General features: G+C 35.9%; 2 protein-coding genes across 3 annotated transcripts; one reads left to right on the forward strand and one right to left on the reverse strand.

The window, feature by feature from the left end:
* Window positions 1-109: 109 nt before the first annotated feature.
* Window positions 110-7,845, reverse strand: LOC132068464 (BTB/POZ domain-containing protein DOT3). 2 transcript variants are annotated; one of them, XM_059462063.1, is made up of 7 exons: window positions 7,167-7,845; window positions 5,382-5,451; window positions 3,710-4,210; window positions 2,946-3,352; window positions 1,815-2,082; window positions 1,599-1,727; window positions 110-848 (listed from the first exon to the last, which is right to left on the reverse strand). In XM_059462063.1, exons 1-7 carry the CDS (start codon window positions 7,304-7,306, stop codon window positions 474-476), a joined length of 1,890 nt encoding a protein of 629 aa, XP_059318046.1. In that variant the 5' UTR covers window positions 7,307-7,845; the 3' UTR covers window positions 110-473. The 2 variants fall into 2 exon arrangements, with proteins under 2 accessions (XP_059318046.1, XP_059318047.1); XM_059462064.1 differs by having other exon boundaries at window positions 110-836; window positions 7,167-7,817.
* A 10,736-nt stretch (window positions 7,846-18,581) lies between these two features.
* Window positions 18,582-22,468, forward strand: LOC132066944 (ras-related protein RABH1e-like). The gene is made up of 6 exons (XM_059460130.1): window positions 18,582-18,846; window positions 19,997-20,067; window positions 20,876-20,964; window positions 21,177-21,288; window positions 21,814-21,904; window positions 22,027-22,468. Exons 1-6 carry the CDS (start codon window positions 18,730-18,732, stop codon window positions 22,168-22,170), a joined length of 624 nt encoding a protein of 207 aa, XP_059316113.1. The 5' UTR covers window positions 18,582-18,729; the 3' UTR covers window positions 22,171-22,468.
* Window positions 22,469-22,838: the final 370 nt, after the last annotated feature.

Here is a 22,838-nt window from a genome sequence, read left to right on the forward strand (position 1 = left end):
AAGAAGTATCCTTTACCAGAAAAGAGGGAATCTAGTATATTTATTTAAAAATGGAAATGATGAGACTCTAGTATTTAATGGTAAAACATAAAATACAAATATAGACTAATTGTGATAAGAAATAGAAAGGGTACAATTCAATTACTGTTTCTGCTTTACACAACCGCTATATACTCCTATAAATATAACAAGGTTGCACATTTTTACCAGCAAGATGGGTGATGATGTTATCATTTATTCCTCGGACTCTTTAAAATTATGGATGTGTGCACGTCAAATCCTCCAAAAGTAGTGTTTGTAAAGGATCCAACACAGGTGCGGCAACATTTTTGAAGTGTCCAATCAACCTAGGCAACAATCCATATCCAAACTCCATCTATGCCAAACTAGCCTTCTTTATCTAGACAAAGAGTTGGTAATCTAATCATGTTCATCAACCAGATACTACATAAGAAACAAGTAAAATTGTGCACTTAAGATATGGATTGCCTTCGATATCTGCGGCCTGCAGGTTTAACTCTATTCTCGGCTTCTCGAGTTTCATCCTCGACCATTTTTCTATTGAAAAGAGCAGACTTTTTCACCCTCCTCCAATATCCGGAAGTCCACGAACTTCTAGGCTTCTTGTTCACCTTTTCATATTCTTGTTGCAGTTCAGAGTAGTCCTTCTGAAGCTCTTCCATTTGCATCTTCACTTTTTCGAGTTCTTCTTTAAGGGAATAGACCTCTTTCTTTGTAGATGACCAACTATTTTCCTTGTCCGAGTTATCATCACTCGGTGTAATATCCTTCCCTTGGACTGCAGCCCTCATCTTCACTTGCTCCGAGAGCAAAACCTGAAATATTCTCTTTCAAAATTCAGAATTATATCAGCATGTCTATGATGTTTTATGTGGCACTAGTATTTATGCTGCTATTACGTAATCTATCGCTAAATAACTCGTAGCTACCAAGATTCTTTAATAATTGCCGCTAATCCGTCTGCTAGACAGGATTAGCAACGGATTTTGCAGTTTAGCTACATAATTTGTCCGTCGCTAGTTCCTACTTTTTTATTACGTTACTACAAGAAAAAAAGCTGGAATTAGCTAAAAGTTTCGTCGCTGATCTGTTGCTAAATAGCTCATAGCTAACAATATTTTTTGATATGTCAGTTCTAATATGTTTGTGACTTTTGTTTACATTTCTGGAATAGGTCTAGCTCTATTATATCCATTGATTTCTAGTGCATTTTCGCGAATTTGAATGAAAGCTAATCTGGCGACTCGCCTAATATACTTTAGCCTTGCCATCATCTTGATATATACTTGATGCTAGGTTGGAAACAGAAGTGTAATTTACCTAAGTTTGCTGCCAGCTTGCTAGGAATTGCAGTATTGAGTAACGATTAAATGTTCAAATGCATTACTCTATATGCATAAGTTGATTCAGTTAAATGGTTAATACCTATGATGCTCGGACTCTCTAAAAGCCTCACTCATGTCACATCTTCCAAAAATGCACTAGTTTTGGAGGATCTAACACGCACCTTACGACATTTTTGAAGAGTCCAAGCATAGGTTAACACACATGAATCTCGTTGCGAAGGTAGATTTTACCTGGATAACAATTCTCAGAGGCAACCTTTCATTTTGTGCTGCATGCATGCATCCATCAAGTGACAATTTTTCGCAGTCCATGACCTTGCATAGCCTTCGTCGATCATGTTCTGTCAACGACGGATGAATCTGTAGAAGATATTAAGCTGCATTGTTTTTTTAATTGAAGAAATCAAAATCAAGGGCTAGATAGTTTGATACGGAAACTAAAATAACCTTAAGGTATGTATCAATGGCTCTGTAGAGTCCATCATGACATGTTCGAGCATGGCGAGGCAAAGATTCAGCTAAAACTTGGAACTTAGTGATAGATATATTGGGATCTCTCGCGATTTCCGCTAGGTAGCTGTCGACCAGCTTACTGATATTCAACATTGTCGACTTTAGTTCCTGTTGCTGCAATCTTTGCTCTTCATACATCAGGAAATAATCCAAAATCCTCTGCACCACATCTATGTTATGGATTGTCTGTTCGTCTGCTGAACTGTATTTAATGGAACTGGTTAATAGTAGTGTTATCAAAGGCGAAAAGCGCAAAAAGCTCTAAGGTCCGTTGGGGATTTAAGAGCTTTAACCGCAAACAAAACGTGCACTTTAATGGAGAAAAACTATAAATATGCATGTGTAGTCCAAGACCAATACTCCCTCCATCCCAATTTATGTGGCACTTTACGCTTCCCGAGAGTCAATTTGACTAATCTTTGAAGCTAAATTGTATTAGATTAACTTAATGTATTAAAATTAAAATTTAGATATTCAAAAACTATTCAAAAAGTACTATCCGTTGCAATTTTTCTCATGTCAATATGATGAAAAAATACATTATAAAATGTTTGTCAAGATATACATTGTTTGAATCTCGAAAAATGAAAGTGCCACATAAATTGGAATAGAGGGAGTTATAAGCATGGACAGGGGCGGATCCACTTGGGGGCCAGGGTGTTCACCCGAACACCCTCGGCAAGAAATTACAGTGTATATATAGGGTAAATTTTCTGTGTTTATGTGCATATATTAACTTTTGAACACCCTCGGCAAAAAATTACAGTGTATATTTAGCTTTTTTTTTTTTCCGAACACCCTGAATGAAAATCCTGGATCCGCCACTGAGCATGGATGACAAATATATGAACAAAGAAATTGATTTTTTTTTTTACGATGAAGTGAAATATCGATTGTTTAGTGTCACCTCTACAGGATTACACTCGATGACGACACTGAAGAGCGCACGGCATGTTTTGCGCCTAGCTTCAGGGCTTAAGTGCGCCTTTTGACAACATTGGTCTTAAGAATGTTAGTATTTTTATGAAAATTGAAAGTTGAAACTTGAGAGTGATGGAAACTCACTTTATTGTTTGCTCATTTACTGCATATGTAGGTATCAGAAGGTCGTTTGCGCTGGCGTTTTCCAGCACCATCCCGATTCTTTTCTCAAGCTCGGAAATCAGAGCGGGTGATGCAGCATACACAATTGCCATCTTTAACAACCTTAAAAGGAACTTACAAGAAACAGCTTCCTTCTCGGGAGGTAATAAACTAATTAAGCTCTCAATTATAGTTCTCTGTTCCTTATTCTGTCCAATAATGCTCATTTCCTCGTTCCTCCCACTCGTGATGCTCCATTGCGAATCATTCCTTCTATTAGTACCATATTTACTATTTGTTCCTTTCGCCTCGCTATACATGCTAGGGAACCATTTGTCTCCATAGTTCATGATACACGAACCGATGATCTCAGGTTTGATCCCTTTTACCTATAGGAATAACAAATAACAAGGCGTCATGCAGAAGCTAATAATTGCAAATCTCGAACAAATATAAATCAGACAACAAAAAAAATAGAATAAAAGAGGTATAATATTTTAGTATGGTTTGGTCTACTGACCTACATATCTACATATGAGAAAAGCTAATATAATAAATTTGGTAACTCCTATAGCACGTCCTTGTAGAATGTTCAAGCTTCTTGGCTTTTGAGAATGTAGGATTTTCAATTTATAGAAATCCAAATTTTTTCCTCCAAAAAAAAGAATTAGTATTCCTTTTTAAATAAAGCACATTATGGTAAAATTCAAATAAGGTAGGAAATTCAGGGCAAACTCTAACATTACCCTCAGTGCTGTTACAATCTTCAAGAAGAAGTCAATACGGAGAGTGGCAGCATCATCGAACCACCATTTCTCATCGTTCGATATAATTTCTGCTGTTGTCAAATTTTCTCTGAATATCTTCCAGGCAATTGAATCACAACATCTTCTCACAATCTGTAAATTTTCAGCCCACGGAGAGAGCGTTTCGCATGATTTTAGGACCGTGATTGTGTCATTCCACGATGAAAGGACTACAAATGTGAAGAAAGCTTCTGATTTTGAGATTAAATTTCCTTCTTCCAGTGCTTCTGTCATTTCTAGGAATTCTGATCCACATCTCAATGCTGCTACATTTGCTGGATTCAGGCTTATGGGCAGGCCATAACAGAATTTTAGAATGGCCTCAAAAGTTTCTGATCCACCTGGAAACTTTTCAAGTTTGAGGTCATAATCTGAGTGTGAATTTTGAGGCTCATGAAGTTCAATTTGACTTACGTAGCCACACCTTGCAACTAGTGGATACTGTTTCAAGATTACATGAATTAAATTCTCATTAATAGATGAATGTAGAATTGTAGCTATGTAATAACTTGTGGTATCTATTTATCATAACCTATGTTGCTCGGACCTCTCGAGAAAATGTTGCCGCACATGTGTCGGATCCTTCAAAAATACACTAGTTTTGGAGGATCCAACACACACCCTGCGATTCTTGAAGATTCCGAACAACATAGCATAGAACTACAAATTAGTGTTCTTTAAGATTACTCGTGTAGCTAGTTCTTGAGTGGATTTAACGCATATACACAAACAGTGTAACCATATCAGTTTGTTATAACCTCTTCATGTAAGTAATCGTAACCTTTACTGCTATATTTTTCAATTTACTAATTCCACATTTTATGACGTTTGCCTGTAGTTTTCTTTTACGTGACATAATAGTTAGTGTGGAAATTCTTTTATAGGATCTCTTGTTTAATAAGTAAGGCTTTGCTTATTTGTCCATTTTTGTTCTCACCTTCTAAACGTTGCCGGTGAAAAACTTCTAGATAAGAAAGAAGCAAAACATAAGTACATAATTAGGGATGAGTTATGTTATACCCTAAAATCCCAAAAGATTGTCCCTCTTTTGATTTAAGCAAAGTTTAAGAAATAAAGGAAGCTTTTGAAATGTGTGGTCCAAAATAAGCGCTTAGATATTTGTGTGTTTGAAATCATCTCATAAAGTTAAATTGTTTAAATATATATAAAGGGACGATCTTTTTATTTAACTGTTAAAAGGAAAGGAGGACAATCTTTTTGGGATAGAGGGAGTATATATATATATATATATATCGTCAGTGAAAATCATTTTTTACACTATCTTGTCAATCACAGAATCTTAAAATGTGAGATTTATAATCTTGAAAATAAGACAGATTACCTGCTATAATGATAAAGATAATTAACCTGATGGAATAAAATTTCTTTTATTAACGATGTATATAACTTAAACTCCACACCAGAGAGGATGTCGATTCCAATAGCAAAAGAAGAATGAGTAATAGTTTGAATTATAAGAAAAATAGGTTAATTTAAAAGCACTTTATTCTCATTATTGATCTTACTATTCTTTATTTCTTGCCATAGAACTTTAAATAAATCATTCTTGTACATTAGTTTGTTTAGAGATGTCCTTTTGTCCTTTACTTACCTTGTGAACATAGAAGGTGATATCTTCAACTCTAATTGATATATCACTTGGAAGCTGAGAAGTGGCAAACCTGCATAGCACATCAGCTCATAGTTCAAAAGTCTTTTAAGGGATGAGAAAATAGGGGAAATAGCTATTTTGGTCCCTGAGTTAATGGGTTATTCTTTTGGTCCCTATGTTATTCGGCTACACACTTTTAACCTTTAATTAATGTAAATGTGTGATTTTCATCCCTGAAACTAACTGAAGTTAAATATTTAACAGATTCTTTATTAAAATAGAGAAAAAAATGAAAAACGGAGTGTAGAGAGAGAAAAGCAGTAATCGGAAACTAGACTCTTCAAGTTCATACACCTCCGTCCAATATATACCTTTGAATGCTGCCGTATGTGGGACGTTATCATTTATACCTGCAATCTTCAGCCATGGGAGTGGTTATATATGTTTAGGAAGATACTTCTGGGAGAGGGAAGAAGAGAAGTGATAAAAAGATCGAATACAGCGAATTGATAAAGAATATACTATACAGAATAAAATAATCTAATTCAAGCCTGATATAAAATTTCCATCCTTTACACCTTCACCATTAGTAAAAGAAAAGGTTAAAACAAGATAATACTAAACATTATTTTGTTAAAGATGTATGAGTCAAAGGACCATAAAAGCGATGGAGATTCAAGACAGTGAACACTTACGTAACATAAGAATATAATCGAAATAGTGACGGAGTCCGAATTTTCAATAAGGGGTTTCAAAATATGAAAATGTAAACGCGAAGAAGTTAAAGGCGGTTCAATGTCTATTATATATACATAAAAGTTAATTTTAATTATGTATAAACAATGTAATTTTCTGCTGAAGGGGTTCGGATAGATGAAATAAAGAAATATATAATTAGTACTTGAATAGTGGGTAATTAAGCTGACACCACAAAAAAAACCAAACTAACATAAACGCAATAACCAAAGTGGAGGGAGAATTGACTGTAACTTAAAGATGTATGAAAAGGTCGCAAGACTCAAGTTCAAAATAAGAATGAAGCATCGATCACTGTTTTCAAACTGATTCTTATGTGAGGCTCTTCGTACATGTTAACTGTGATGATTCCGATGGTGTTTCTTGCTTTACCATAAAGAATATTACATCTCCATTGGAAAAGATTGAACGGGATTTTAAAGTAAAAGTGAGAGAAAGATATTGATCGTTCTAAGATTCCATCATCTAAATACCTAGCTGCACAAACTCTATCAAAGAGGAAGAAGCAGAGTCTCGTGACAGTCTCTCTCTTCCGATCAGTTTTTTTTTTTTTCTTTCTATTTAATAAGTTCTTTAAAAAAGAATCTGTTAATGATTTAACTTCTGTTAGTTGCAAGGAAGAAAACCACACATTTACATTAATTAAAGGTTAAAAGTGCTCAGCCGAGTAATATAGGGACCAAAATAGCTATTTCCCCAAGAAAATAATAGAATCAATTGTGACACTGCTTGGTGATTTCTTTTCATCTGCCTCTGTTTCAATGTGGAGAATTACCTCATACCTATACTACTAGAAGATAAATGTATCCCCCGGAAGTCGAGGTGAGTGTAAAGTTGGCCCGGACATCACCGTTGAAATCTATGTTACTCGGACTCTTCAAAAATACTATCGGCTGCATGTCGGATCCTCCAAAAGTAGTGCAGTTTTTAAGGATCCGACATGGTGCAACACCATTTTTGAAAATCTGAACAACATAGATTTGAAACAAAAGAAAATTTGAAAATGCTTATGATGTTAAGAGTTATTACCATGACTTTTCTTTCTTAACAAAGCCATCAGCAATTGCATTGAGCATACATGGGACAACTATACGTTGATCATGGACTTGGTGACTTTCATCAGACTCATCCCCAGTGTTCTCCAGACGATCAAGAATCAATTTCTGCATTGTAAGTTGCCTTTACTCTATACTAAGTCATGAAACAAAGTCCATGATCATAAAAGGATAAATGAGAATTTGTAAAGAGGCATTGCATTTGCGGGTTCAACTGGACCTAATGCTATCAGTTCCATCGAACTGTATATATATACAAGAATTTCAAGTGGATACATTTAATAGCCAGGAAGTTACACCAATGACCTCAGAAATTGGTGGTCTTGCACTTTGGCACCCGTTTGCCGTACGGGCAAAACTTCAAGGTGAAAAGTCAAAATTAAACTTGTTAAACTTGAAGTTTTGCCCATTGGGCAAGCGGGATTAGAAGTTCAAGATTACTTACCTCCAAGGTCATTATTGTAAATAACCCCTTTAAAAAAAATGATTTTTAGTCCAAAAAAAAAACTATTTTTCATTAGCTTAAAAAAAGTCTCGCTCTAATATTGGCAAGAGTGTTTTTCAAATTAGAGATAAGGGTCAAAAACACACCTCAAGTATCACTTTTTTTTTTTAGTTTCCTATCTGAACTATCAAGTGTGAGAGTTTCCTACGTAAACTATCACCAATTAGTTTGCAAAACACATCTCAACTATCAGTTGTTCACTTTTCCTATCTGATAGTTGAGGTATGAAAAGTGAACATTTGAGAGTTAAGGTGTGTTTGCAAACTGGTTGGTGATAGTATAGGTAGCAAACTCTCACACCTGATAGTTCAGGTAGGAATCTCAAAGAAAAGTGATACTTGAGGTGTGTTTTTGACCCTTAACTCTTCAAATTAGTTAAGCACAAACCAGTACTCTCCAAAAATATTTTTTCGAAAATAACTTCTGATGAAAAATACGTTTCCAAATAAACAGATTTTAAAAACTTATCCAATAGACTATTAATAAGATGACACTTATTCTAAACACGATGACTTTAGATCTTGTAATAGGAGGGACATTTTGAGTAAATGTGAGAATGGAGTTTTGTGGTTGGAAGTAGAATACAATCAACTTGGTGGGTGGCTTTCTTTAATTCCATTAATGTATAGGGTCATTGACATGCTGGTTCTTAGTAAGGGACAATTCAGTATCATCTGGAGGACCATCGAGAATATTTTGTGACAAGTCTAATTCAAATAATACCACGTAAATATTGATTTGACCATGTAATCTTTTTGTGGCTATAACGAAAGAGAGATTGTGTTTATTGAACAATAATTGTTGAAAGACAGGTATGTTTACCTTCTCATTTTATATCATGGCCAGCAAGTACATGGTCTTCTTGAAATGTTACCTAATGGTTAAAAAGGTGAGATAAAAATCAAAAGATACTAAGGTTTAAATTTCATTCGAGATAAAAAAAAGTTATTGTTATTAGTCTTGGTAATTTGACACTTATGTTAGTGAGAGATTTAGTTGACAGAGAGCGACTCAACAGACTTGATGACCTAACAAAATATATTTTGAGGTCGTTAAACTTTTGTCATAAAATCTAGGCAATAATGAGACGTAAAAGAAGCTCCCAGTGCTTTGGTCTAATGGTAAAAGCGCATCGCGTATTTCTCGATTAGGCACATGTCACAGTTTCAAACTCTACCTAAAACAAAATCATGATATGAAGAATACAGGGGTTGGTTGTTATCCATCGAGGCGTGAACCTTGCATTACTTGCCCTCAGAGATTTCTTGATCAGTTAAATATAGATGGGACACATAAGAACTTGCTCAATGATGTATGGATCAACCAAACATAACCGAAAAAGCTAATTAAGAGAACATGAGTTAAAATTAGAAAGTGAATAGTTAGAAACATGAAAAAGAAATGAACCTACATGCACAAAGGAGGAAATATTAGAATTGAAAAGGAAGGTGCATACACTACTCCTTAATTTAATGAAAGAGAAAACTTGACGTTATTTCTTCACACACACAATGTGTGTGTGTACAACCTCAGACAAATTAATATGTTAAAATTTAAAATCTTTTATGAATAATTACATATATGGTGACCTTTAAGATTTGGGGATTAAGACAATACCTTCATTTGGTCCAACCACCACTACGATAAAAAAAAATTAAAAAAAAAAAGGGAAAAAAGAAGCATGGTATTCTTGTACTTGTCCAAAAGGTAAAATCCATTGTACTATCTGGGGATTGTGACAAGACCAAATATATGAATGTCGTTAGAGCTTATTGCAAATTAGTGGGCCTCAATTATCGATGTTGTTGGCACAGAGGATCTGTCAAGTAAATTCAAGAGCTCCACTGGTATCAGTTTATTTACTATACAAGTGTTTAACACAAGATATTATTACAAGTCTATCTACGACATGGTCTCCTATTAGGTATCTTAGTGGTTGTCAACTAAGTCTAGATCTATAACACGTTCATGTTTTAGGTGAAGTTAGGGGTAGCAAAAATTACCTATGAAAATATGATTCGTTCAACTCGTCTAACTTTAGCTGGGTTATTTTAGCCCAACTCATATCAGCTCAATATGTAGCCCAAATTGATCAATGAGAAATCTTGTCAAAAAAATTTTATTTGATTTGTTATATATAATCATAATAAATAAATAAAAATAATTTATTAGAAGCCTAAAAAGTTATAAAAGAACAAATAAAGAAAGTGGAGGATTTTGTTGTGGGGATGAAATTCCTGAAGTATTTGATCTCTCTTGCTTATCTAAGAAAGTTTACTGGGTGGGCTCTTGGGCTTGAAGCCCATGGATGAGTTCATTTGGTATAAATCCAACTAAATAGATTAGCCCAATTAGACCTTTACTTATGTCCATTTATTTTAAAAATTACAAATAATTACTTTTACGATTGCTATTTGAAAAAGAAATTAAGTAACATACACAATAAGTGTAAATAATTTTACACTATCAGGTCATCTTTCCCTGTTGTAAGAGGTAATATATCTTTTTTCGGGGCTTGAACTTCTGTAAACTTCGCTGTCTTGATGTCAATATTACTGAGAAATGGACCGTGCTTAACTTTAACTCAACAACGACAACTACTCACTCCCGTGTGCAGGAGGTTTATGGGCACCGAAAGAAATGCCAAATGATAAATCACCCGAATTGATGGGTACCCCAGTGGAATTTTTCAAAGAATTCGCCACTCATCAAAGTAGGACGTCTGCGGCGGTGCTACAATTTTCCGAGAATGGAAGTCGCTAGGTCATCAACACTACTACGATCACTTTAGTACCAAAAGTGCCTAATCCTACTTATGTGAGGACTTACCCGTTGCGTTGTTCTACACTATATAAACTCATTCTTTAAGGTTCTCACAAAAGTGAAACGATAGTTGACACTCTCGTGGACACTCCCACAAGCTTTCATTGAAGAACATCTTGGATAATGTCATCATTGCACATGAAATCTTGAAGTGCTATTCACGGAAAGAATGTCTCCTCGATGTCTTGTTAAAGGATGGATCGGAAAGCGCAAACGACTGCAGTGGAATGGCCTTTCCTACAAATGGTCTTGCAAGAGTATGGGCTGCCGAGTAAGATGGTGAAAATGATTATGGCATGTGTCTCAACTGTAAGGTACTCTGTTTCAATACGTGAGGTCTCACCCCGGTTTTGAGCTAAGAGAGGGCTAAGACAAGGGACCCATGCCACTTCACTTCGTGCTTGTCATGGAATACACGCATAGATCTTTGAAGCAACTAAAGTTTGTACCTAGCTTGAAGTACCACCCAAGAATGTGCCAAGATGGACCTGGTCCACATCTCCTTTCTGGCCGACGATTTACCGACGTGTTCGCAGCGGATAGCACTTCGGTGCAACTAATGCTCCAAAAGTTCATTCATTTTTCAGAAGTCTCTGGACTGAAGGCCAACATGGAAAAGAGCTCCATATATGTTGCCGGGGTCTCTACAGAACTTAGGGAGCAACTATTGAATGAGATGCATTTCTCTCTAGGTACACTACCATTTAAGTACCTCGGAGTCCCCCTGTCCTCAAAGAAACTTACTGTCAGTTAATGCCTACCACTAGTAGAAAAAATCATAGCTAGAGTCAAATGCTGGACCTCAAAATTATTGTCATATGGAGGAAGAGTTCAGCTTATAAAGAGTGTCCTTTTTGAAATGCAAACCTATTCGGCACAAGTGTTCCTACTACCTAAAAAGATCCTAGCCATGGTCACTAGTGTGTGTAGAAACTTTCTATGGACGGGTAGCAATGAGTATTCTAGGAAAGCACTAGTAGCTTGGGAAACTATGTGCCAACCTAAGTGTTACACCTCGGAAAATTTTCCGTTGATGCACAGTGAATAGGCTAATGAAGAGTATGAAGGATACGATGTCTAGATAAGTAAGAAATAGCATTTGATGACCTTAAGTAAGATTTCAAGGACCTTCGACGTCGGTGAAGAAAGATTGCCAAGAGAAGGCAAAGCTTACGATAAGTATCAGAAAGAATTTATGAGCAACGAGCTAACGGTGACTTAAAGATATTATGAAGAAGAGTTATAATGTCCCTTAGATTGGTATTGAGGTGTTAAGTAAGTGCCAAGAAGGTTCCATAAGGATTGGAGGTCAAACGAGTCGACGAAAAGCAAAGATCGAACCACTCTGGCATTATACGGCCGGACATATATCGGCCGTATAAAATACACCCGCGACCGTATGTCCAGCCGTAGGTTCAGCCCCAATGGCATGACTCACTGGACCAAATATACGGTCCCGGGGCATACCGCCGTGAAAATTATACGGACCGTATGTTGGTCCGTATATCCGGAGTTTCCGGACAGACGTTGGTGTATTTAATGAGATCCAAGTTTTGTTTCATTTCATTTCCATTTCACTCCCCTTCTCTCTAAAACATCTCTCCACATTTCTCCCACAAGTTTTCAAGAGAATTATTGTTCAACTTCATCAAACCAAGTGAATCAAGTATAAGAAACCCATTAAAGTTCATCCAAAGCAATCCAAGTAAAGGAAAATCTAGGGTTTTGCTCGAAGTAGGATACGCCACCAAGGTTCAATCCAACGCCTATCTAAGGTAAGTTTTTATGATGTTTCCATGTTGTTTAAAGTATTAGGAAGTTGATACACTTGGATTGCAAAAGAAAATAAGAAATGGGTCATGGAATGTGCAATAATGCCTCCTTTGAATAGATGTTGGGATGAGTTATGATTCTTGATAAATTATGAATATGATCATGTTATAAATGCTATTGAGAGTTGAAAACGATATTGTATGTGAATGAACGTATTGTCAAGTTATGACTATGGATGTGGAAAGTCGGTTTAATCGTGAAAGTAAAGAGTAATGTAGATGAGTAAAGGCTATTATAAGGACTTCGGAACGTTATCAAGGACATGTTTGGGGAGTTGATATGTAACACGAGAAAAGTCGTATAAATAAAGGAGATGTCGTCCGATTTTCTCTAGAATTAGTTATGAACGCTAAACGTTATCCATCATCTAATAGGAGTATGCACTTCCCAACGGCGAGAACGCCAAGCCAGTTAAGAACGCCGGTGATAGAATGAGTTACGAAAGGTATGTAAGGCTAACCCTTCTTTCATGCAAGGCATGGTTCTTTGGCCAATTGTTCATCTCTTACGAGTTCATGACTTTCTAACGATCTTAGCTAGAAGCTATTAAGCCAATGACGCTCAATGATACGATTGTACTAAGTTCCTTATACGACGAGTAACGCTACAAGGATGTAACGTAATGAACACGATAGTAAGAAGGCTAAGAGTTAGATATGAGCTAGTATGTATGCGTACGCCTACGAGAGGCTATTGTGAACCCCGAGCTTATACGTAGGGTAGAATATGATAAATATGTATATGTATATGTGTGGGTGTGCCGGCGAGGGCGTTTGCGAACCCCGAGCTTATACGGCAGTAGTATAACCAATATGTATATCTATATATAACGACGCGCGCGCGCGGCACTCCGCAAATTGTACGAATAACATCGAGCCTTGGTAGGGTCGGCACGAACAACCCCCGAGCCTTGGTAGGGCCAGGTACGTCAAACACCGAACCCTCATGGTCGGGTACGCAATATATTAAGCTATACGTACGACATCTATACGAGTATGATTAGGCTACGTATATGACATCAATTAGAGTACGAATATGTTGAGACCACGTAAATGCCAGGTAAGGGCTATGTATATGAAATGTACAGGATACGAGCATGAGTATGAGGGAAGTTACGAATATGAGTATGAAAATAGATACAAAAGGTGAATAAGCAAGAATATGAATGTATGTGCGCGAATACGCAATAGAAATGGAACGTCCCTATGGAAAGCAAGTAAGTGCTATGATGATGATGCCATTATCTCCCATCTTGTGATATTTCATATGTTATCCATTATGCTTCTATATTGATATTGATCATGCTTACATACTCAAGACATTCTTCGTCATCGTCGTTTTATTTATGTTCAGATATATATGGCGGCCCGTTGTGCACCGAAATTTATTCGATCCATAGCCGTATTATCTCGGGACTACGCAGCAGCTCCATTTCGTGAGTCGGGCTGTGACTTTTAGGCATAGGTTCTTTTGCGTATATTTACGTAACCTGGGCGGGGTCTGTCCTCGCCCATATATTTATGATACGACGTACCCTTGCAGGCTCGTACACCGTTGTGTATATAGTTAGATATGTTCGTATAAATCGGCTATATTTTCGGGATGTTGTTGTGCTTGTCGGCGCGTACGCACATGTACGTGGGCATAGTGTTATCGATGATATAGATATATTGTTGCCCGAGATTAGAATGACGATGAATGAATAAGTACGATATAATTACGTGGCTCACCTAACGTAGTGTATAAGTATGCTACGGTGCCGGGTGGGCTAAGACCGGTGCTCGTCGCGGCCCTCGGGTTGGGTCGACACTTCAAGTCCACCGGGGCTCAACTTCATCAATTTCTACATTTGGAATAAAGCCGCAATATGCAAGCCACAGCAGAGTGCAAAGAAGAAGAAGTTACGAAAGATGTGGGTTAAGTGGGCTCACGCATTTATATAAAGGGCGGGAGATATGGAAACACTAGCTACACCTAAGCAAACACTATTGTAGTCGTTCGAAAAATACTTGAAGCTGAGATCTTTGTCAGGAGCGATAATAGGAAGCCGGAACCGGAACCAGACAAAGTCGCTATTAACCGGTAAATTTAGCATCGAGAGATATCTGAGCAACGCTTCCCCAATACCCAAAAGTGCAAATGGAAACCACGTCCCCGGCAAATGTATGCCACCGCATAATTCATTTTTCTGTTTGCCCACACAACAGTATCGGCAATCGTCGATAGATCAACAAATGGGGAATACAAGTCGATAAGGGAATGGTCCTATGCCTATCGCACCGAGAGGAAACACATGCTCATTTTTCTTTGAATGCCCTTATTCAAGATGCGTATGTGATTCTGCTCTCTTCGTCGGGGCATCACAAGGCAAATTGGTACTTGGAGTGAAGAAGTGAACTGGTTGTCATCACAAATCAGAGCCACAAAGCCTAAAACTATGATCATGGGGTCTCTCTTTGCTGCTACTATCTACCATGTATGGCTGGAACGAAATAGCAAAGTATTCCAACAAGTGCGAAGGAAGCTATGAACGTAGTCATGAGATTGCCGCAAATTCATATTACGATTGCAGGGCATAGCAAATGGCGTAACACTTTAGATAGATTAAATAGATTTCCAAGTTAGCTGTCACTCTCGTAAGACAGGAGAGTAGCAGTAGGTTAGTGTAAAGGGTATCTTTAATTTCTGAAAACTAGCTCAAGAGTCAAAAAGAGCTAGCTATACTTATTGCCTACCTGGTTGAATAAAATTTGCTTCCATTTGACCAAAAAAAAATATATATCTTTTTTTCGAGATTTCAAATCTCAAAAATAATGAAGCTTACTTGTAGATATCATTTAGATGACATAATAGTGTAGTTTTACAAAAATGGTGTATAAAACTTAAACTCTTTGAAAATAAGCCGCAAATGCAAAACTAATCAAAATTTAACTACTTTTTCATGTTGAAATAATATTTGGATAAAAATGCCCCAACTTAAAAAGCAGGAAACGCCACTTCATCAACTATTTCTGGTCTTTTTGAACTTTCAATTTCTATAAGTGAAACTCCAAAAGATAGTTTGTTAGAGTTCCAACAAAAATCCTACAATTCAAATAATCTTTACTATAAATAAAAAAATCCATCTTGTAAAAATGAACCTTCATGGCTGTGTCCTAAAATTTGAACTTATAAACATGAGGTAGTTTGCTAAATGGTGCTTCTTAATAATGGACAATTCCCATCTCTACAATTAAAGGAAGTCTTTGCGTTTGATAAACATAACACAAAACCTAAATTAAAGATGAAGCAAAGTGCATTTTGCGGAAGTCCATAAAATTTGAGATTTCAAAAGGTTGATAAATATGATAATATAATTGAAATGTATACCATCTTGTTTTCGTAATTATTAAGTTTAACTTCTTAAATAAATTAATAGTTTGACTTATAGTGGTAGGCATCTCTCTATTGATAAATTAACCCGTGCAAAGTAATGCCTTGCATGTCTAACAATCCTCTTTTACTTCAGCTTTTGGCATGCCACACCTTCTTTTAAAGAGGTCATTTGTCCTTGTAATTTGCGAAATGATCTACTTCTACTTTTTATTTATAATTTGGGTCAATTACACCCTCGCCGTTATATAATTGAGACATATTTTGTGATTACTGTATTTGCCGTTTCAGCTAATGGGATCATTACAAAATAATAAAAACATAAAAGGGAAAAACTCCAAATTGTCCCTATGATTTCTGAAATTATCCGAAATTGCCCTTTACTTGTTTGGTTCCCGAGTTGTTTGATGTTGCTTATAGTTATGGAGAGTTATTTGGTGTGTGATATATACTTAATTATTAATTCAGTTTGGAAGATTGTAAATATTCCTCCCTATTTGTTTTTTCAGCAAATAGCTTATGGTTTACTATTCAATGGTCCTAATGGTACTTTAGTGTGCTCATAATTACCAATATGTCTTCTAATAATAAAAGCATGTTGTAACTACAATTAAGAGAGTTTAAATAGAGAATCAAGTGAAAATAGTAAGAAAACATTGATAGTAATATTGCCTTAACATCATGCTGCCCATTTTTGTCATAACCTTCTTGTCAATATAGAACATTTTCAAATAATACCCCTTAGTAAATTGACTAAAATTCATTTTATATCTAACAACTTAAAATAAGTAGGCCGGCTTCTTTCAACTGCATTGTTATAGTTCACAAAAACAATGACTAAAAAGTGCAAATATATCATGAAAATGCGAGAAAGTTGATTTTTTTTTCTTCATTTCTTTGGTCAATTTTAATCGTTCTCTTAGTGAAATATTGCACTCGGGTAAGGTAGACTCTTCTGAACAGCACTTATTAGGATTTTTCTTTTTTTAAATTTGAACTTGTGACAATGTACCTTTCGTTGTAAAAGGTTTGAACATAATTTTCAACTCATGAAAGTCCTAATAATTATTTTCCGTTCCGCTAACGGATTTTCGCTGTGGAAAAATTCGTTTAATTCAACTTATATATTGATGGAAGCCGCCAAGGAATATATTTGGACCTTTTCAATTATTCAAGATCATGTTTTAAATTATCACATAGAGTATATATAAACTAATTTGACAGTTTAAGAATAATTTGGTTCTTTTGTTTGTTTACATGACTCTATCATCATAGGCGGACCCACGTGATGAGGAGGGAAGGCACGTGCACTCGTTAATTTCAGGAATTTTTTTGTATATATATGTGTATATACCTTAAAAAAATAATATATATTTAACCGTGCACTCTCAAAAACAAAAGTGTACTTGATGCACTGGCTAAAGCCACGACTTTCCACATCATTGACCCGGGATCGAGTCCCAATTAGTGCTTTCCATAAGATTAATTAATCATCCTTTTCTACACTAGATATTGTGCCTTTAACGCAAAAAAATAGTAAGCACCAAAAGATGTACCTGGGAATCGATCCTACAATCATTCGTATAATTTGCACAACATTAACCACTGAGCTATAAGTTGTTTCAAAAATGTGAATATCTAAGTATTAGCTTAAAACTCATATTCCCGGTCCAACACACCCATTATCTCTCAGTGGATGAGAAAATATGGAACGAAAAGATACACGATTTTCATGGACCTAAAGGTAAACAAAAGACAAATGCAACACAAATTAAATGCTAAAACACTACTTTACTCCGTCCCAATATATGTAGCACACTTTCCTTTTTATTCTGTCACAAGAAGAATACGATCTTTCTATCTGGAAGCAATTTAACTTTAAAATTCTCCTTTTAGACTTACTAAGTTGATTTACAGCTACAGAAATATATAAGTCTTGTTTTGGACCACAAGTTTGAAAAGTAACTTTGTGCCTAGTCAAATAGTGCCATAAATTGAGACGGAGAGACTAGTAAATTTGAACCTTTTGCCCTTGAAATATTTTTTCCGAGCCATTATTATGATCAAGAAGGCACCAACATGGGTTGTTGTGGGATGGTTGGGATCCCTCCATCCTTAGCCAGAAATGTCACGTTCGAGCCTTGAAATTAAAAAGATCATGTTGGGAGTGCGGCCCCAAAATGGGCTTTGCAACGCGCTATCCGTATTTAGTTGGGCAATTTGCACATTGCCCTTATTCACGGGTGGTCTTTAATTTTTGCCCCTCAAATTGCTGGTCTTTAATTTTTGTCCTTGGCTTAAAATATCCGAGGTTTTGTGTTCGAACCCCGGCTTAGTAAAAAAAAAAAAAAAAAAAAAAAGTCAAAAGGCAGAGTTTCATTGTAAAATTAGGTCTATTCGGGGCCTAACTTTGTAGAATTCCAGCAGAGTAAAAACTTTAAGGTAAATTCTGCCTTATAAGGCAGGCTTTTCGCGAAGCTTTGGCTTAGCGAAATTTTTTTTTTTTTTTTTTTTTACTGAACGGGGGTTCGAACTCAGAATCTTGAGGTATTTTCGGCCATTTTTTTAAATGAAGGACAAAAATTAAAGACCAAAGAATTTGAGGGGCAAAAATTAAAGACCAGCGCCTTTAAAGGGAAATCCGTGCAAAAATTACTTTTTAGTTGGGCTCCAATGGGGATATCGGACTCCGGGTCAGAATTTGTTTCTTAAAAAAAAAAAAAAAAAAAAAAAAAACAAGAAAGCCATTAAGAAAAAGTATTAGGGGCAAGAATGTCTTTTGATACATTGTCGTAGGAAGGAAATGTCATATGAGCATTTAGTTGGCGGTTTCTTCTCGTAGTCATATGTACTCTCTACATATTGACATTTCAAAAACGTTAAGTCACTTCCTTCCTTTTTGTTTCCTCAATTTTCTCTCTTCTTTTTCTCATTCTCTTTCCAAATTCCACCGATCCAGATCTCATATTTTCGAGAGAGTGAAGAAGAAGAAAATTGAATAATAATGGCGGCTGTATCGCCATTAGCAAAGTACAAACTGGTGTTTTTGGGTGATCAATCTGTTGGAAAAACTAGCATCATTACTCGCTTCATGTACGATAAATTCGACACAACATACCAGGTTGATGTCTCATTTCACTCTTTGTAATATCAATATTAATCTTATCGAAATCCTTGTCGAAATTTTCATTTTTCCTACGTGGTTGTCTTTTTTTTTTCCTTCTTTCTTGATTCTGACATTGGATCATATAGTCAATCAATTAAGTCTCAATAACAAATTCTTCTCTTACTTGCCATGCTTTTTTTTTTTATTGCGCAAGTTACACATCTGGCTGGTCGGCCAAACATAATTACATTAGCAAGCCAAATATACAAAAAAATATATACTATTTTGTATCAAAAATGTATATTTCATGTATATTATATATTAATATACATAAAATATACACTTGTTGGCTATTATTTTGTGGGCAGCTATTAATGTGAATTTTCCTTTTTAATTTGATTCTCAATTTTCTCGGAAATCAACGTCAAGATTGTATCTTTTCGTTGGATTTTTGGTATGATTTTGACATTATTATAATCAAACTAGATTTAATTACAAATTATTTGGGTTGACTGAATTGATCCTGTCTATACATTAGGGTATCGACATTTTATCAATCTCAACTTTAGCTATTCTAACATGAAAAAATTGTGTTTTTTTACGATCATTTGTGTGGATCAGTTATATAATATTTGCCTGAAATGAGTTTAAATGAAGTAACATGGACAATGAGGATTCATATAGCTGACCCAACTTGCTTGGAGCCAGAGGCGCATGGAGAGTAGAAGTAACAGATTCAATTGAACCAAGTATTTTTGACACGTAGTAAAAGAAATATATGTAAATCAGTAATAATGTTTCAAATATTAAACTATGAACCCATGATTTTAGAAGTGCATTGGGTTCAATTTTAAGAATGTAAATGTTGAACCCATTAAATGTAAATTCTGGATCCGCCTCTGCATGGGAGTTGTTCTATTATGTAGATCAGGGGTGCCTTTTGGTCTTGATGTGGCTCATTTTTGTCAAACTATGAGTAATCTCCATTGCTCTTGTCGGATACAATTGTTGGATCTTGATTCCTGTCTTGATTTCGAGTTCTCATTTCAGTCATTGTTTTCAGTTAAATGAAAAGATTGCACTGCAATTAGGGATGTGGCCAATTGAAATTCTGATCAATTGAATTAGTGTCAAACTCTTGCTTACCGTGTTTCTAAATGTGCAGGCTACCATTGGTATTGATTTTTTGTCGAAGACAATGTACCTTGAAGATCGAACAGTTCGTTTGCAGCTCTGGTAGGCTGTCTCTCTCTATTTCTATATTAGAGATGCTGGATGTCATATTCTGCTATTATCTTTTTTGCTTGGCAAAAATTGCACTTCCACTCATTTTAGATTTGTTGTCTAAGCATATACTTGAAAATGTGAAAGGGAACCCAGAATTGCTTAGTTAGTTAGAGAGAACCTTTATTGCCACATTTAAACAATAAACAAGTCAACAAGAATCTATTTGTGATCCATCGCCCTTGGTTACTCTATGTTGCGTTTTAGGAGAAGCAGAGACGAATAATTTTAATTATGCATGAACACTTCATGGATCCTTTACAAGGTTGACTGTTTTGACGTTCATACAACAATAACATACCCAGTGTAATCTCACAAGTGGGGTAAAAAAGACTTAACTGCACCAGCCGGGAGTCGAACCCCAGTCTGTACCGTGGCAGGGTACTATTCTACCACTAGACCACTGGTGCTATATGTCACGATTAAGAAGTTGGATTATCTAGGATACTGTATCCTTCTAGTCTTAGAACCAAAAGATTTATTGATGACGGTAGAGATGAAATGCTTTAGAACATTGTGCCTAGACAAACTGATGCACCTGTGGAGGGGGAGGGGGTAGGAATTGGTTGACCTAGTTCTCTAAAGTACACAAAGTAATCTGTTCCTATAGCTTGAAGTCCATTAGGAATTGTTAACGTTCTGCTGTGATTACGTCAGATGCTGTTGCAATTTAGATTATAATCATCTTACTGTCTGATCTAGTTTGGTTATTAACTGATGATTTTATTATTTTACTAATGTAGTATCTTGATGTATACAGGGACACTGCTGGTCAAGAGAGATTTAGGAGTCTTATTCCGAGCTACATTAGAGATTCTTCTGTCGCCGTAATTGTGTATGATGTTGCCAGTGAGTAATATTAAATATTCTTTCTAGAACGTTTCTACATATATCTGTGCCCTTGGCCTACATGACAATACTAGGATTGGTGAGTAAACTGAGAATAGAAGTTTCTAAGGAAGTCAGTTTTTTGGTTACCTAATGCAGTATGATATTTGTCTTTGATGATTACTTTATTTTTTAAAATGACATTTTTTTCTGATAAATCATTGCATTCGCAGACCGTCAATCATTTCTAAACACTTCAAAGTGGATTGAGGAAGTACGTACTGAACGGGGAACTGATGTCATTATCGTTCTTGTTGGGAACAAAACTGATCTTGTTGAGAAAAGGTGCAGTTTGCATTGGTTGCTTTTTTCATTGATTCATTTTTTCGGACAATTGCTTTGCCCTTGATCCAGAACCTTTTACTTCTTTTTTTCGTGGTTTACCTTTTCCTATTTCATTTAACATTGGCATGATTCGCACGTCGTCTCTGGTTAGGCCTAGTAAACCTTTTAGCCTCTAGTTTCTATCGGATTCATAGTCATGCCTAGAGTTTTTCTCTCAGCATCCATATTGGTATGCGATTCTGTAACATGCTTCCGCTCTTGAATATTATAATTTTGAAGAGTCAAGGACCTGAACTTTTGTTCATTCTTGTATACAGCTTATAGCTGGAGAGAGTTTGAGCCTAGACGTTATTTTTGGGCATGGTCTCTTGCTAATTCACTTCTTTATTCCTGGTGTTTCTTTCAGAAAAATAAAACCTGCTTTTTTAAAAGATTATCGCTAAGGGGAAATTGGATTAACTCTGCCATAATGTGATGTCAATCTTTTCCATTATTTCTCTGATTTGGACAATGATGTTTAAACAGGCAAGTATCCATCGAAGAAGGAGAAACCAAGGCTCGTGAATTTAACGTAATGTTTATAGAAACCAGTGCTAAAGCTGGATTCAACATCAAGGTACAGTCTCCTCTTCAAGTCTTCATCACTTAATATTTTCACATAACATAGAGTTGAGTTCATGCTTTTTCATAGTAGTTGTTTAGCCGATGATGATCCTAAAATGTGATTGAATATTACAGCCTCTGTTCCGAAAGATTGCTGCTGCTTTACCGGGAATGGAAACCCTTTCGTCCACAAAGAATGAAGATATGGTGGATGTGAATTTGAAGCCTACCACAAGTTCATCTCATGCAGAGCAGCAAGGTGGAGGTTGCGCGTGCTAGATTTTGTACGTAACAAGAGAGAGATAAAAAGTTGAACATACACAAAAGATGCAGTTGCATCCAATTATATCATTATATATATAGATGTTCAATTAGCTCATTTTGTTAGATTATTATGAGGTTTGGAACAATTTTGGGTTTTTGTTCATGTTGTACAACAAGTTCTTTCAATTGTGGTGGTGAGGTAGCTGACAATTCTGTGCTCTTGAAATCTTTAAAGGTCCAGTTGGTACTGTTAAAATTTGTGATTATATATTATGCGATTCCTCCTAGTTCAGGAATCCTTTTCTTTTTTTCCCATACTCTGAGCAGAATATAGCATGATGAAATGGTATTTGTAGTTGAATTTCATCTCAATTTGTCGTGACACCACCTTATGTCAACATAAGCTCAAGTTCTTGGCAAAAACTGAAATAGCAGATGCACGCACACACAGAGTAGGATCCATGATTTCAACTTAATGAGTTCAACCTTTGAGATTTTTAGCATTGAATTCATTTTACTGTTTGAGAGAGAGACACACACTTCGTGTCGGAATTATGGGTTCAGATGAACTCATAGTCAAAAGGCTACATGACCCGCCTCTGCACACACACATATATACACACTACATGAAACTCAAAATATTTTCGAAAGACTTATTATCTGATGAATCAAGCTTGGTTATA

This window comes from Lycium ferocissimum, chromosome 8 (genome assembly GCF_029784015.1).
Source record: "Lycium ferocissimum isolate CSIRO_LF1 chromosome 8, AGI_CSIRO_Lferr_CH_V1, whole genome shotgun sequence".
Lineage (NCBI taxonomy): Eukaryota > Viridiplantae > Streptophyta > Magnoliopsida > Solanales > Solanaceae > Lycium > Lycium ferocissimum.